We start from the raw sequence: 13,677 nt of genomic DNA, 5'->3' as shown, positions 1-13,677 counted from the left end.
TGACGTTGCAGTTTTGATCATTAAAAAACTAAATTATAACCAATCAGCATCGATCTAATATTAAACTTATTCTTCTACGGCATTTTAGATTTGTCAATTTTGCCGCTAAAGTTACTTAACCACGCCTACTGCGTTGCAGCGCGAATTTACAATTAGTTGATTGGTGACATTTAAATTGGTTGCACCAATCACGTGTAAGTGTATCAGAATGGATACTTATTGAATAGGTAGATTTCTTAAATCGTACCAATCATTTTTCTGATATATCGGAAACGATCTCTTATTGTTGGGTATCCCAGAGACAAAGGTTTTTCGTATGATTACATATGGCGTCTTTCTAGTTCGGAGTATAGTTTAATTTTGACGTCGACCGGCTTGAAAAGAGTGCGACGGTGTAATTTTTTATTAAAATGTCAAATTCCAATGAATTTTCTGATTGGCAAGAATCAGTTCTATTCGAAGATGATGTATATGATCAGTTGCGCAAGGAAATCATGTAAGAAATTTCTATAATAGAATCACTTGATACACGCGTGTGCCGAAGTAAACAATGTTTCATGAAATATTTAATATTAATGTGTGAAAGTATTTTTTATATTTAATATAAAATTATATATTTAAAATATATTATTTTCTTTACGAACAGCAACAATTAACAGGTATAGTTTATGTATGATACAATTTTTTGATATTCTAGTACTCTTTGTCTTCCATTTTGTATATGGTTTAATATGTATATACAAATATATACACGTAATATATTATTTTTTATATTTTTATAATATGTAAATATATAAATATTATTTACTAATAATATCTCTATGTGACATATGATAAAAAAAAAAAAATAAAAAAAAAAAAGAAAAAGAAATAATGAAAAGAAAAATAGAAGAATGAAACATTGACACAAATAATAGTTTATCTTTTATGTTTGTATCTTTTAATTGTTGTTTTTGTATTAAATTTTTAAAATGGCCATAAATATATATATGTTTGTATGTTTTCTTTTATACAGGGATAACAATCTACCTTTATTAACAAAAGAAATAATGGAAGATATGCCAGAAGAAAAATATAATGTACGCAATTATTCAAATCAAGAAAATCCATTAGAAGAGCAAGATCAAGAACAGTTTTATCCAAGACCTGAAGCCATCCCTACAAAGGAAGAATTTCCTGGACATCTGAATTTTCAACTACTTTTACCAAATCAGAATGCACCAAAACATTGGGTGGTGAGTGTTTTCATTTAATTATTCTTTTTTTTTTTTTTTTTTTTAATTATTTATTTATTTATTATATATAATAGAATATATTAAAAATGTTAATAATGTACGTGTTATGTCAACATTATTTTTAGGACGCTTAAAATATTTTGTTTGAATTTATATTGCCAATATAATTAGAAATTATTGATATTTTTTTTTGCCCATTGATTTATTTCATTATTGATTATTTAATAGAAATTTTGTTCTATAATAGCACACAAAAGTTTGATTATTCCAAAAATTTCAATTTCATTCCGAGTTATAATATTCTGTTTTTTTTTTTTTTCCTAGTTTTAGTTTAATACACAATCATCATTTTTTATTGGTTTGCAATAGAATTCATTCTACAGTTTATTAAAAGAAATAAATTTGAGTACTTGTGCTCTTACGCCATTGCAGTTCTAATATATTTGCCATTATAAAATTTGACTAAAAATTTTATGTTTCCTTTTTAATCCAATTTTTTGCCTTTTGAATATTCTCATTTTTTTTTTTTTTTATTAATATAATATATTCCTCATTGCAGATTAATTCTGCCTCTTCCCGGTGTTGAATAATGATGATTTTTTTTTCAAGTCTTTATTGCAGCTTACATAATGCTCAAATGGAATAGTCTGACTATTGCACAGACAGTATCTTCGATATACAATTACAAAACTTACAAAGCACTGAGAAGAAGACAAAAGTAAGATATTTTGTTTGGAAGCTATAGAATTATAGAGCATATGTGTCTGTTTTAAGCTTTTGTGGGCATAAGAGATTGTTTATGTAAAAGATGTGTGTAGCAAAGATAGGATAGATAAATGCAATTATTATAATTTAAAGGCAGTATAATTTCTAGAATGTAAAAAATACATAACACATCTGAATATGATAATTGCGTCAAATATTTTAAAATCTGTACTTATACATGATTTTCTCTTTTTTTTTTTTTTTTGTACAGTACTCTCAAAATCTTCAAAAAGTATTTATCAATATGGAACAAACACTGCCTTTACGATTCAAATGGGATCCACCTTTGGATGGCTTATATTTGCGCACATCCATGGTATTTAGTTTGGATCAATACAGAAATGATCCAGTACAAAGATGCCATAATCATATGGCACAATCAAATCGTAGCAATCAAGACATAGATCCCAGGATAATTAAGCACGTTGTTCGTTGTACAGATCCATTAAGTATGTACGAAGAAAATAACGAACATTTATCTATAGTTACACCGTTGCGTACGCCACAAGTCGGTTCGCAATATGTACAAATGTATTTTAAATTCTTTTGTAAAAATAGTTGTACATCGGGCATGAATCGTAGACCTACAGAGCTTGTATTTACGTTAGAAGATCATATGTACAAGGTTATTGGGCGCCGTAGATTATTGGTTAGAGTCTGTAGTTGTCCAAAGAGAGATAAAGAAAAAGAGGAAGCTGAAGTTATGAATACTTTACCTAATGCAAAAAAAAGAAAACTTTCAGCTTCTCAAAATAAAAAAGTTATGTTACCGTCATACGATACGCATGTTTATAATGTTCAATTAAATATTGTTGGCAAAGAAAATTATTTAGCGGTTATGAAATATGCGTATGATGTTATGGCCGGCCAAGCATCGCGAACAGGACAATTCGAATTTTTTAAACCTTACATGGATGACATATTACATAAAATGCCGTAACTTTTTAATTAGAATATACATTTGTTATTATTAATTGAACATTCCACAGATTTTAATAAAAAAGAAAAAAAAAGAAAAAAAGAAAAAAGAAAATATTAAAAAAAAGAAAGAAAAGAAAGAGGAAAACAAAAAAAAAGAACCATGAATAAGTTGTTATAATTTTAATCATTGTTACGATCATAAGATATTCTAAACGTCTTGTAATAAAATTTTTATGTAAGAATTTCTAAGTAACAACATTTAATATTCCATTTAGATAAAAATCGATATATACTTAATCAATACACCTAATGTCTTTCATTTTTTTTAATCTAAAATATTTGTTAAAATGATAGATATAAATATTGATACGATATTTTTAACGTTTTTCCTTCTCTCTTCATACTTTTATATACATGAAAATATGCATGTAAACGAAACTTATTATTAATCAATAATAAAATATTGTTACCTTTTTTTAAATTTATTCCCATTCATTTTTATATCATATTTCCGATTTGTTTATTATTTCAAAATCACCAATATGGATGTCGATCGTATGTATTCCAAGGGCTTTTGGTAATAGCGCAACATTTTCAGGTGAAAGTATCATAGGATGTTCAAGGTTCGCTATAAATCTACGACATCTTATTTCTGTTCCATTATTTCCCCATCCATATAAAATCCATTCGAAACTTTTATTTTTTCCCAATATACTCGTCATCCATAATGAATCGTTATCTATCTACACATTTTTATTATATATATATATATAATCATACATGTCTATAATACAAATAACATATAAACAAATACTCGACCATCAAAATATATAATAACGTACCTGAAATAAATAAATATCGTCTGCATAATGTAATAAATGAATGGTGTTTGCTTCAAAAGGAAGTGGAATAGGTAGTTTAATTCTTCCACCATTATAATGTATTAAAGAACCATTGTGATTTATGTGTAAATGTTCGAATAATGTGTTTAACGTTAGAATTCTTTCACATTTATTCTTTTCAAAAAATGGACAACTTAAATATATATTATAAATTGAATCGGTCGATCCATTCAAAGTTGATTCATTTAATGGTACGTTTAGTGTCATCGATCGAGTTATATTAATAGATTCTAGATTAGATTTATAATGATTGATATTCATTTGACGATTTAATTTTTCTATTGAAAGTTCACCGGTACTTGCTGATTTTGGTCGATCGTTTAAATTCAGTTTCTCTAAATTAATATCACAATAGGCTTTCTTAGATCTAAATATTGATATTCCTTCACAATGTTCTTTTGAAACTGTTGTTAGATTTTCTGTAGAAGCAGCCTTTTCTAAACCACCAAGAAACAATTTATTTAATAACGATCGTCGTGACTTTGGAGGGACATTGATATTCTTCGGATTTGTTTTCGTTAAGTTCGGCTTGTAACGATTACCGAATAAACGTTCTATTAAATTCCTGTTTGTCGTTTTATTATCGTTCTCAATTTCATGATTCGTACGAAAAATATCACGAATTACTTTTTGAATTTTCTCGGCGATGAGACAACGACCTTGACCAAGTCGTACTCTACAAACAGGACATCTTGTTGCTTTTGGTCTACAATCGACACAAAGTATATGACCATGTACGCATTGTGAAACTGGTGGTATTGCGTTCTCTAAACAAACTGGACATTCTAAACATCGTATCTAAAATATATAAAAATAAATAATAGAAAAAATTCAAATAAAAAAAAATAAATTGGCAATGAAAATTTTTGTTAAACCCGATGATAATGAAAGTGGTCTAAGTCGTTTTTTTTTTCTTCTTTTTTTGAGGTATTTTGATCTTTGGCTTTTGATTTATTTAAAAAGGATTTTTTTTTGTAATGAAAAAAGAACAAAGTAAATATATTTATTCCTGAGAAAAATAAATCTTTAAGGTAATTTAAAAATATTAAGAATAGCGTGTGAAAAACAATGCCTATGTGAAATTTCTTACTTAGACCATTTTTTACAATCACTGATTTATTTGTATGGATCTATTGTATATGAACATATACATATATTAATAAATTAATTAATAACATCGAATATATATGATTAATATCAATTAAACGATAAATATAAAATATAAAATATAAAATGATAAAATTATAAAACCAACCGTTCCTGATAACGCGTTAGCAAGTTTTGTAGCTACTTCTGGAAGTGGTCCTCTCAAAGCTATACCAGTTTCTTCGTCTTCTAAAGAATTCGATTCGTATCTCCAAATACGAAGGTTCACGTTTTTTCTATTTTCTCTATTATTTATCAAAGCTCCAACATCCTTCATTTTTAAACCCAATACATTCGTACCGTCGACATCGAGTAAACAATCGCCTGGTCTATGAAAAGATACGGTATATTATTTTGTTAAAAGTTAATTAAGGATAAGCGCATCATAGATCACTTATCGATCACTTCATTCTATAATGGTATAATTACAGATAATGATACATACGATCAGATTTTTATAATTTATTATGATGATCGATTGAATCATATAGATCCTGTATAGAAATCATTTGACGTACATATTAGATTGTTAAAAAAAAAAAAAAAAAAAAAAAAAAAAAAAAAAAAAAAAAAAAAAAAAAAAAAAAAAAAAAAAAAAAAAAAAAAAAAAACCTTTTCTATTAAAGTAATATTGTTTTTATTAATTTATATTAAATAAAAATAGTATATTTGAGTGATTGTGAACCTTTTTAAAAATATACCTTAATCCTGCTCGATCGGCAATACTTTCATGTTCGACGGATCCTACCCAAGGATATGGATCCCATTTCGATTTAGTCAAATGAAATCCACATGAAGATTTATCGTTCCTCGTAGATAATTCGCTTGTATCGTCAAATTGTAAGATAATTTTATTGGTCGATGTAACAGACGTCTTAACAATTTTCACACCAGCTGCTTCAGCGAGTAATTCCGTATCGTACGTATGAGACATTTTTAATTTTTACAATTTTCACGCATGGTTTCACAAATTTTTCTTTACCATGGCAGGATACATCATCATTTTACTTATGAAAAGTTAATTATAATGATTGCTTCTTTTTCTTTTTCTTATAATCAATTTGATTTCGTAGGAAAAAGATTTTAGTTTCTTTGCAATCAATATTATCGATGTTTCTTTTATACTATGTTGGAGATTACTATAATAAAGTTCCGAGTGAGATGAGAGTTTTACTCTCGCTGGTTTACCTTCACCTAATTCCTTGTCCTTGATATTGATTCTAACATTCTACGATTGTATTCGATGATCCATATGGATATTTTTCTACTCAAATATTCGTATGATCATCGGATCTATTTTTGTCGTTTTTTTTTTTTTTTGTTTTAATTCTTTTTCATTCTATAACGATATGTTCCTTCTTTTATCATGAAGATCGTTTAAATTTGATCGAATGCGTTCCGTACACATTACGCTGGATCATTTATTGTTTTTTTAAATCATAATATTAATTCTAAGTTATTTAAAATTCGGTTATGTTTTCATAAATGTGCCTGTATAACCAGCTGTTTATTTATATATTCAGAAGGTAACATTTTTCTTTTTTTGGTTTTTTTTTTATCTCTTTATAATACGTCATAATGTATATACTTGTGGTGTTAGATCAAATATTTAAATCTATCTTATATTGCTTCGATATTTGGACAGAGCACAAAGAATGTAAAGGTATTATTATTAAATTCATAAAAAGAAAGAAATAAATTTAGAAATGTTTTTTTGTTTTTTAACAATGTAAACGATATTTAACGTGAAAAGGATGACTTTTAACGTGAAACCGCATCGATTTTTATTTGTTCGGAAGAACTTGTTCCTTTGATTACACTATCGATAAGTAGATAAACTTATTAAATGAAATAGTATAAAATGGAAATATAAATGGAAACAAAATGAAATGTAATTAGATATGCTTGAATACTTTCATTTAACAAAAGAAATATTGAATAAATTTGTGTATCAATGTTTCTATAGATGCTCTCATAGAATATTCTTTCATTGGTATAATATATTAAGGCATTGATTTAACGTATGTAACGTTGTATGAGCCATAGCTTTAAGAACTAATAAATCTGGATCTAAGTTCATATTTGAATTTTCAATTGATTGTGCAAGTGCAACATTATGTTTTTCCACTTTTCTTAATTGCTCCTGGCAATTAGCAAAGGCATCGAGGACTTCTAATTTGGCAACAGGATTTCTACTGGTATTCGTGGAATGTTCTCTAGGTGGTAATGGAGGATGACTACTAGCTATTGCTCTTGTATACATTTCTGTAACTGCTCGCAATTTGTCCACCCATTCCTGTCGAGCTCTAGCATCGGTAGCTCTTAATTTGATCATATCTCCTACATTAGTTGTAGAACAATCAAATTGATTAAAATTATATTTGACAATATTGATATTCTTCAAAGAGACAATTTCAATTAATGATTTACCTGTTGCAGAATTAACAGTAAAAGTATTAGAGTCTTCATCGCTAGGTGCTATAACTGCTCCGGCTAAATATATGGAACAACGTGGTCGTTGGTTTTTTTCGGATTCACTAAGAAAATAATGTAATTCACCGGTTTCAGGACTAAGGATAAACCAACGATATTGCCATCCTTTCATCGCGTTTGTGTATTTATGTAATAAACCCTCGTAAGGGTACCTTATTTGAACATTCATCGTATTTGTCCTGTATCGGAAGCCTTTTTTTTTCCTATTTTAATGAAACAATACACAATTAAGATCTAGTGTCATCTGAAATAACACATTAAGAAAGGTTAGGATTACTAAATTGTAATTGTACTTTGTACCAGATAAGGATAAAATAGTCAACTAGAGACCTCTAGTGTTTTGTTTCAATACTATTTTTATCTAACTAAAACATCAAGATTTTTGATGACCTTCGATAGACAATGATAACGTATTTATCATTAGATCGTCTACATATATTGTATATATTATTAATTATATTTTTATATATGTAATTTGAAATATATATTATTAATAAAAATTTTTATTTTTTATAGATACATATGTATGTATATATATATATATATATATCACAAATTTTTTGTTTAAAATTACTTTTCAAAAATATATATTTCTTTAAATGAAAGTACGAATAAGAATGATTAAAATGAAAAGAAATTGAAGCTTGAATGATTTTTTTTTTTTAAATAAAGTTTAAAGAAAAGCTAATTTTTCGCCTATCAAAGACGATTTAGTTCCTTAAATATATTTGACAAATAAAATTAAAAGGTAACTATAAACATTTTTTATATTGCACTATCTTGACTGGAAGATATTTTATCAGCAAGATGGAATTATTCTTCTTGTTTCCTTTTTCGTTATTTTTTTTTTTTTCTTTCTTGAATAACTAAATCAAAAATATTTTAATTAAGGAATCAAAATGTTGTCACATATATTAAAATGTAATCATTATATGTGTAAATAATAATATAAACGTAAAATAATGATATATTTTTAAGAGAGAGGTATTAGGTTTTCCTTAATTAATTTATCACGAACATCTGGAAGTTCAATCCTATAATTTCCTTCGCTATCAAAATCAATGATTTTAGCTAGACAAATTTCATTGGGATTAATTAATTCCGAAATTCTTTTTAATACTTCAGAAGAATAAGATCCATTTTCGTCTTTTGGAGCCAAATCTGTACAAATAAATAAATAAAAAAAAAAAAGAAAAAAAAAAAAAAAATGATATTGAAACGTGAACATTTTTTCTAATTAAAAATATACTCGAATACATTTTCACGTATATATGTAATACTTACTAACAATAGTGCACATGCTAGCAAGAGCAGATGGTATTAAAAAATCTTGAATCATTGGTCTAATATCTTTGTGTGGAACTTCCTCGCAGTTTCCATAATCGATATAAAATACAATAGATTTACCTGTCGGTCCCGTTGGAGATAAACATACTGCGCGATACCAATTATCATTGTACAAACCTAAACATAACTCATTCTTTCGAGGAATATAATAATCCGTTTTTTCACAGTATTTATTTATCTGCAACATGATATCAGTAAATACACAATATTATCAAAAATATAATTAGAAATAAATATAATTAAAGATTTACCAATGAGGGCAAAATTTCGTGAACATGTGTTATCACTTCAATATCCAAAGGACACATGAAATAGTCAACACCTTCTTTAATAGTCGACAAGACCAAAACATTAACGGTTTGACCAACATCTCCCAAAGGAACTATATTCATATCGTTTATCAGATAAACTCTATTATCTACAACATAGATTATTCTTATATGACTTTTTTAAAAGTATGCGTTTAATAATAATATAGAAGAAAGATTTACCTTCATGATTTTCTTTTTCCCAACTTGGTACAAGTAATTTTTTTATTTTATCATTAATACTTTCTCCATTTGCCATAGTTAAATATACACCATCTTTAAAGGATTCAAAATTACATTTTAAAGGTACTTCTCTACCTGTTAGATCAAGAAGATAATCCGTCACTTCTTTGGTCATAACAATATCAGTTGGTACATCTTTTAAACAAATTTTTGCAGCACATGATTGATGCTATGCGAAAACAAAAAAATATTTATTAGTTATTATAACAATTGCATATATAAATAAAAATTATGTCTTTACCATTTTCAAATCATCAGGTAATATTCGTAATTTCTTCCATGATATTTTTTCAGTATTTCCAAAATCTATATAAGAAATATTTACTTCTTTCCCCTGTATCTTTGTAACAATTGCACGATAAAAATTATAATCAATGTATTGTGCCATTATCATCTCCCCTAATACCGGAGGCTCTTTGAGATATTCAGCTTGAGGAAACAAATGTTAAAATTACAAAAATATAAATTGTAAAAAAAAAAAAAAAAAAAAAAAAAAAAAAAAAAAAAAAAAAAAAAAAAAAAAAATCTATTTTAAAAATTTAAATATTTTAAAAATATACCAGATTGAGCACATTTTGCAAGCCTTTGCATGAGTTTATTAAATTTCTCTGAATCTTCTGTTTCCAGAGAGCGAACATACATTAAATAATGACTGTGATAAAAAGTAATGCAAACCTACAAGATAATAATTATTCTAACATATTGTTTATAATATTATGATTTTCTTTTTACCAAATTACAAACCTCAGACCCATTTTTCAATTTAGATAACTGAATGCCACTTTGTTCAGGTTTTGGTTCCCATCGTCTTAAAATACCTGTTGCTTTATTTTTGTCGTCTATTTGAATTTCAATGCTAACTTCACCTTTACAATTTATTACTTTAAATTCATAATGATTATTTGTCTATAATTCATATAATAAATATAAAAATTAATCAGTAAAATATTTTAATATAATCAATAATATGATTTATGAGAATGTATACTTACTGATAATTTAAAATTATCTGTAGTTATTTCACAGACAACACCAAATATGCATATATTAAGAAATTCGGCAGGATACGGTACAATTTTCTTAACAGGTATTACTTTTGTCTTATCCAATATTGCAAATTGTTTTATTGGATGGAGAGTTACTGCATAACCTCTATACCATTCACCATTCTCTTCTTGACAACATATTAACTCTCCAATATTTGGTCTGTAAAGTTATAAAATAAAGAAGCATGCTGATAAGTATATGTAAAAAGTATAAACAGTTTTTATCAGCAATATTTTCAGTTAGAAAACTAACTTGTATTCATGATTTAATTTTACAGAAGCACATTTTTCAGGTAATTCTGTTACAATTCGTTTGAAATCACAATTCAAATCGCTTGGTCGAAGGGTAATCCCATATGTTTTGTTTTGGAGTACTACATTAACTTTCAAAAATCCAGATAAATTTACTGATAAAAGGTCAATCACGTTTGGTAACGTATGTGGTACTGTTTTATTTTTATTTTTTTTATCCTCGTTTTTGTTTCTTTCTTCGTCTGAAGAAAGATTGGAAGTAATCTTAGAAGTACTATCCTTAGTTACTGTTGTACAACTTTTAATATTTGATTGTGACTCGAACTTGAAAGATCCATTTGGATTGTTACTATTTCCATTTTCATTTTTTACATCTACTATAATCACATTTTCTTCATAACCAATAACCTTTACATATATTACGTGATTTATTTTAAAATTTTCATATTTTTTTTTTGTATTTTTATTTAAACGAATTTTTCTTGTAAATGGTATCATGGTCTTTAAATCGTCGATTTCACGAAAATCATTTATTTCAACCGTTTCAGTAATGCCATGATCAATGTAAAAAATCTTAATGGGATTGAGAGATATTATCTTTGTTCTATACCACAGATTTTCAAATTTGTAACCGTATATATTACCAATAATCGGATCTGTTTTAGGCATTTTCTTAACTATATTTTGCAAATCAAGCATCATTCCTTGAAAGATCATGTCTTGGTCCACTTTGTGTACCCAAAATTCTCTTCTTCCTGAAAATCCTATGATTTTAACTTGTGTGAATCTTGCTTTTGATAAAAATGTGTCTTTTTGAAATACTATATCTTTATCAATTTTCGTAACATCAAAATTATTTTTGTTTGTACATTTATTTGCAACTTCTTTTTCAGTTGTATCCAATTTGTATTCTTTATGTTCTATCTTATCATTTTTATTTATATTCTTAACTTGAAAATTATTTTCAACATTTTGTTTCTCGGAAGATTCAGTATTATTAACTTCTATACATTTGTTATTTCCAATTTCTACATTTTTATTTAACAAAACTTCTATTGATTGTTTTGGACGACGTAATGTTTTATGAGCTTGTGCCAAGTTCGTTACGTTAATTTGTTCTTCGCTGCTTGACGTTGATAAAGATTTTACATCCTCTATCAGTGTACTGTAAAAAAAAAAGAAACTTTGATAAGATTGATAAGATTGATATGATTGAAGTGAAAAAAAAAATATATATATATATTTTCTTAATAACTTTGATAACTGAAATAAAACAAAATATTTTTATATTTATTTATGTATTATACTAACGGTATTTGTTGACATTCAATTTTATGACGTGGCCAATCTGTTATTTGACATTCTTTGCTACAATAGAAGGCATAACATTTACTACATCTCACGGGCGTTATTCTGTTACAACATACACATGTTCCTAACTTTTGCTTCAAAGCATCTTGTCCATGTTCATATAAACCCTATAATAAATGAAAAAATATATAATCATTAAATAAAATTGTGATATTATATTAAATGATAATAAAAAATAATTATTATTACATTAACACGTTTATCATAATTTTTTTTAATCAATATTTCAGTGTCAGGTATTTCATATGAGGTATAACCACGTCCATAGGAAACATGTCTTTTTCCATCGTTTGTTACTGTTATTTTGCCTCTATAATAAAATAACTTAAATAATCTTATATTCAATAGATATCTAAATATATAATATTAGACAAATTTAATCATTTAGCATTAATCAAAGGAAACATAAACCAACCTTGCCCATAATGTATTTTTATAATCAGTCTCTGCATTCTCATATGGATCATATATATAATGATCAGTAGGTACTGGATATAACAAACCATCATTTGCATGATACATATCAGTAGATATTTTAGGTAGAAAGTTGCGTTTATAAAGTGCATTATTGTGGTTTCCTTTTTCTACAATATCTATGCTATATATAAATACATATATATATATATATATATATATATATATATATATATACATATATATATTCATATATTATATTCATGATACCTATAATATATAAAAAATATCACTATTATAGTAACTTACTATGCTTTCTCATCATATTGATAATCTTGCGTTATATCTTCATAAATTTCTGGAGATTCTTTAATATATATTTTCTCCTGGTTTATTTCTTCCATTATCATTTTTTTACCAAATGATATTTGTAGACGTAATGGCGGTTTATCATGAAGATTTCTAATAGCACATTCAGCTTCACGATACGTTCCATACGTAACAAAAGCCCATGTTGTATTTGGAAGATAGAAAAGCCCACTTACTGTTCCATAATGCTTAAAAATTTGCAAAACGCCACCCTTAAAAATAATAATTACAAATATAAACATAAATATATACATATATATATATATATATATATATATATATTTATATATAAAGTAAAACGTTCTTAGTATAAAAAAATATTAATATTAAAAAAATATATTAAAATAAAAAACCTTGTTTAGTTCCACAGGTATATTAGCCACATAGAGCCTATACTCTTTCGCTTTGCTGTAAAATTCACAATGTTAAATAAAATAATTCTTAATATATAATAATATTATGTTATAATATTTCTTACGTGGAATTTACTGTTTTTTCATTTGATTGAAAATAAGCCATATTTTTCACTCTGTAATGCAATCACAGATTATACAGATTATAGTTTTTTTAAAAAAGAAAATTTAATTCTTTATTAAGTAAAATTATAAAATATATTTTAGGCGAAGCACGTGCTTAAGTATTACAAATTCTTATAAGTTTCACACTAGTAAAAACTAGACAAAAGAATTCGTAGAAATAATGTGAACTGAGCGCGAAGAACAATGCTGGCCGGTAACTTCAAATAAAATGGGTAAGTCCAGGCTACTTTCGATAATCGAAATATTACCTAATAATACGATACTTATGACAATCGATATGTCCATATCGATTATAACTACTTTTATCGTGCGAATATATGTAAACT

At 26.4% G+C, this 13,677-nt stretch overlaps 4 protein-coding genes across 8 annotated transcripts; 1 reads left to right on the top strand and 3 right to left on the bottom strand.

The window, feature by feature from the left end:
- Positions 1 to 312: 312 nt before the first annotated feature.
- LOC124954635 (cellular tumor antigen p53) lies at positions 313 to 3,396 on the top strand. 2 transcript variants are annotated; one of them, XM_047507873.1, is made up of 3 exons: positions 313 to 496; positions 1,016 to 1,235; positions 2,212 to 3,396. In XM_047507873.1, exons 1-3 carry the CDS (start codon positions 411 to 413, stop codon positions 2,938 to 2,940), a joined length of 1,035 nt encoding a protein of 344 aa, XP_047363829.1. In that variant the 5' UTR covers positions 313 to 410; the 3' UTR covers positions 2,941 to 3,396. The 2 variants fall into 2 exon arrangements, with proteins under 2 accessions (XP_047363829.1, XP_047363840.1); XM_047507884.1 differs by lacking the exon at positions 313 to 496 and adding an exon at positions 532 to 659.
- On the bottom strand, positions 1,821 to 6,045 carry LOC124954628. 2 transcript variants are annotated; one of them, XM_047507850.1, is made up of 5 exons: positions 5,671 to 6,045; positions 5,079 to 5,298; positions 3,764 to 4,621; positions 3,392 to 3,664; positions 1,821 to 2,716 (listed from the first exon to the last, which is right to left on the bottom strand). In XM_047507850.1, exons 1-4 carry the CDS (start codon positions 5,901 to 5,903, stop codon positions 3,425 to 3,427), a joined length of 1,551 nt encoding a protein of 516 aa, XP_047363806.1. In that variant the 5' UTR covers positions 5,904 to 6,045; the 3' UTR covers positions 1,821 to 2,716; positions 3,392 to 3,424. The 2 variants fall into 2 exon arrangements, with proteins under 2 accessions (XP_047363806.1, XP_047363816.1); XM_047507860.1 differs by lacking the exon at positions 1,821 to 2,716 and having other exon boundaries at positions 3,628 to 3,660.
- Positions 6,046 to 6,247: 202 nt separating this feature from the next.
- On the bottom strand, positions 6,248 to 7,631 carry LOC124954666 (oxysterol-binding protein-related protein 11). The gene is made up of 2 exons (XM_047507922.1): positions 7,400 to 7,631; positions 6,248 to 7,309 (listed from the first exon to the last, which is right to left on the bottom strand). The coding sequence occupies exons 1-2, from the start codon at positions 7,629 to 7,631 to the stop codon at positions 6,957 to 6,959; spliced, it is 585 nt and encodes a 194-aa protein (XP_047363878.1). The 3' UTR covers positions 6,248 to 6,956.
- Positions 7,527 to 13,580, bottom strand: LOC124954586. Of its 3 annotated transcripts, none has more exons than XM_047507747.1 (16): positions 13,291 to 13,579; positions 13,166 to 13,220; positions 12,753 to 13,024; positions 12,445 to 12,627; positions 12,219 to 12,339; positions 11,970 to 12,136; positions 10,660 to 11,823; positions 10,353 to 10,566; positions 10,105 to 10,266; positions 9,921 to 10,035; positions 9,602 to 9,789; positions 9,301 to 9,529; positions 9,061 to 9,227; positions 8,747 to 8,987; positions 8,481 to 8,623; positions 7,528 to 7,665 (listed from the first exon to the last, which is right to left on the bottom strand). In XM_047507747.1, exons 1-16 carry the CDS (start codon positions 13,329 to 13,331, stop codon positions 7,588 to 7,590), a joined length of 3,540 nt encoding a protein of 1,179 aa, XP_047363703.1. In that variant the 5' UTR covers positions 13,332 to 13,579; the 3' UTR covers positions 7,528 to 7,587. The 3 variants fall into 3 exon arrangements, with proteins under 3 accessions (XP_047363712.1, XP_047363703.1, XP_047363694.1); XM_047507738.1 differs by lacking the exon at positions 7,528 to 7,665 and adding an exon at positions 8,036 to 8,328; XM_047507756.1 differs by lacking the exon at positions 8,481 to 8,623 and having other exon boundaries at positions 7,527 to 7,665; positions 13,291 to 13,580.
- Between the last annotated feature and the right edge of the window lie 97 nt (positions 13,581 to 13,677).

This window comes from Vespa velutina, chromosome 1 (genome assembly GCF_912470025.1).
Source record: "Vespa velutina chromosome 1, iVesVel2.1, whole genome shotgun sequence".
Lineage (NCBI taxonomy): Eukaryota > Metazoa > Arthropoda > Insecta > Hymenoptera > Vespidae > Vespa > Vespa velutina.
This window is presented reverse-complemented; position numbering and strand designations above follow the sequence as displayed.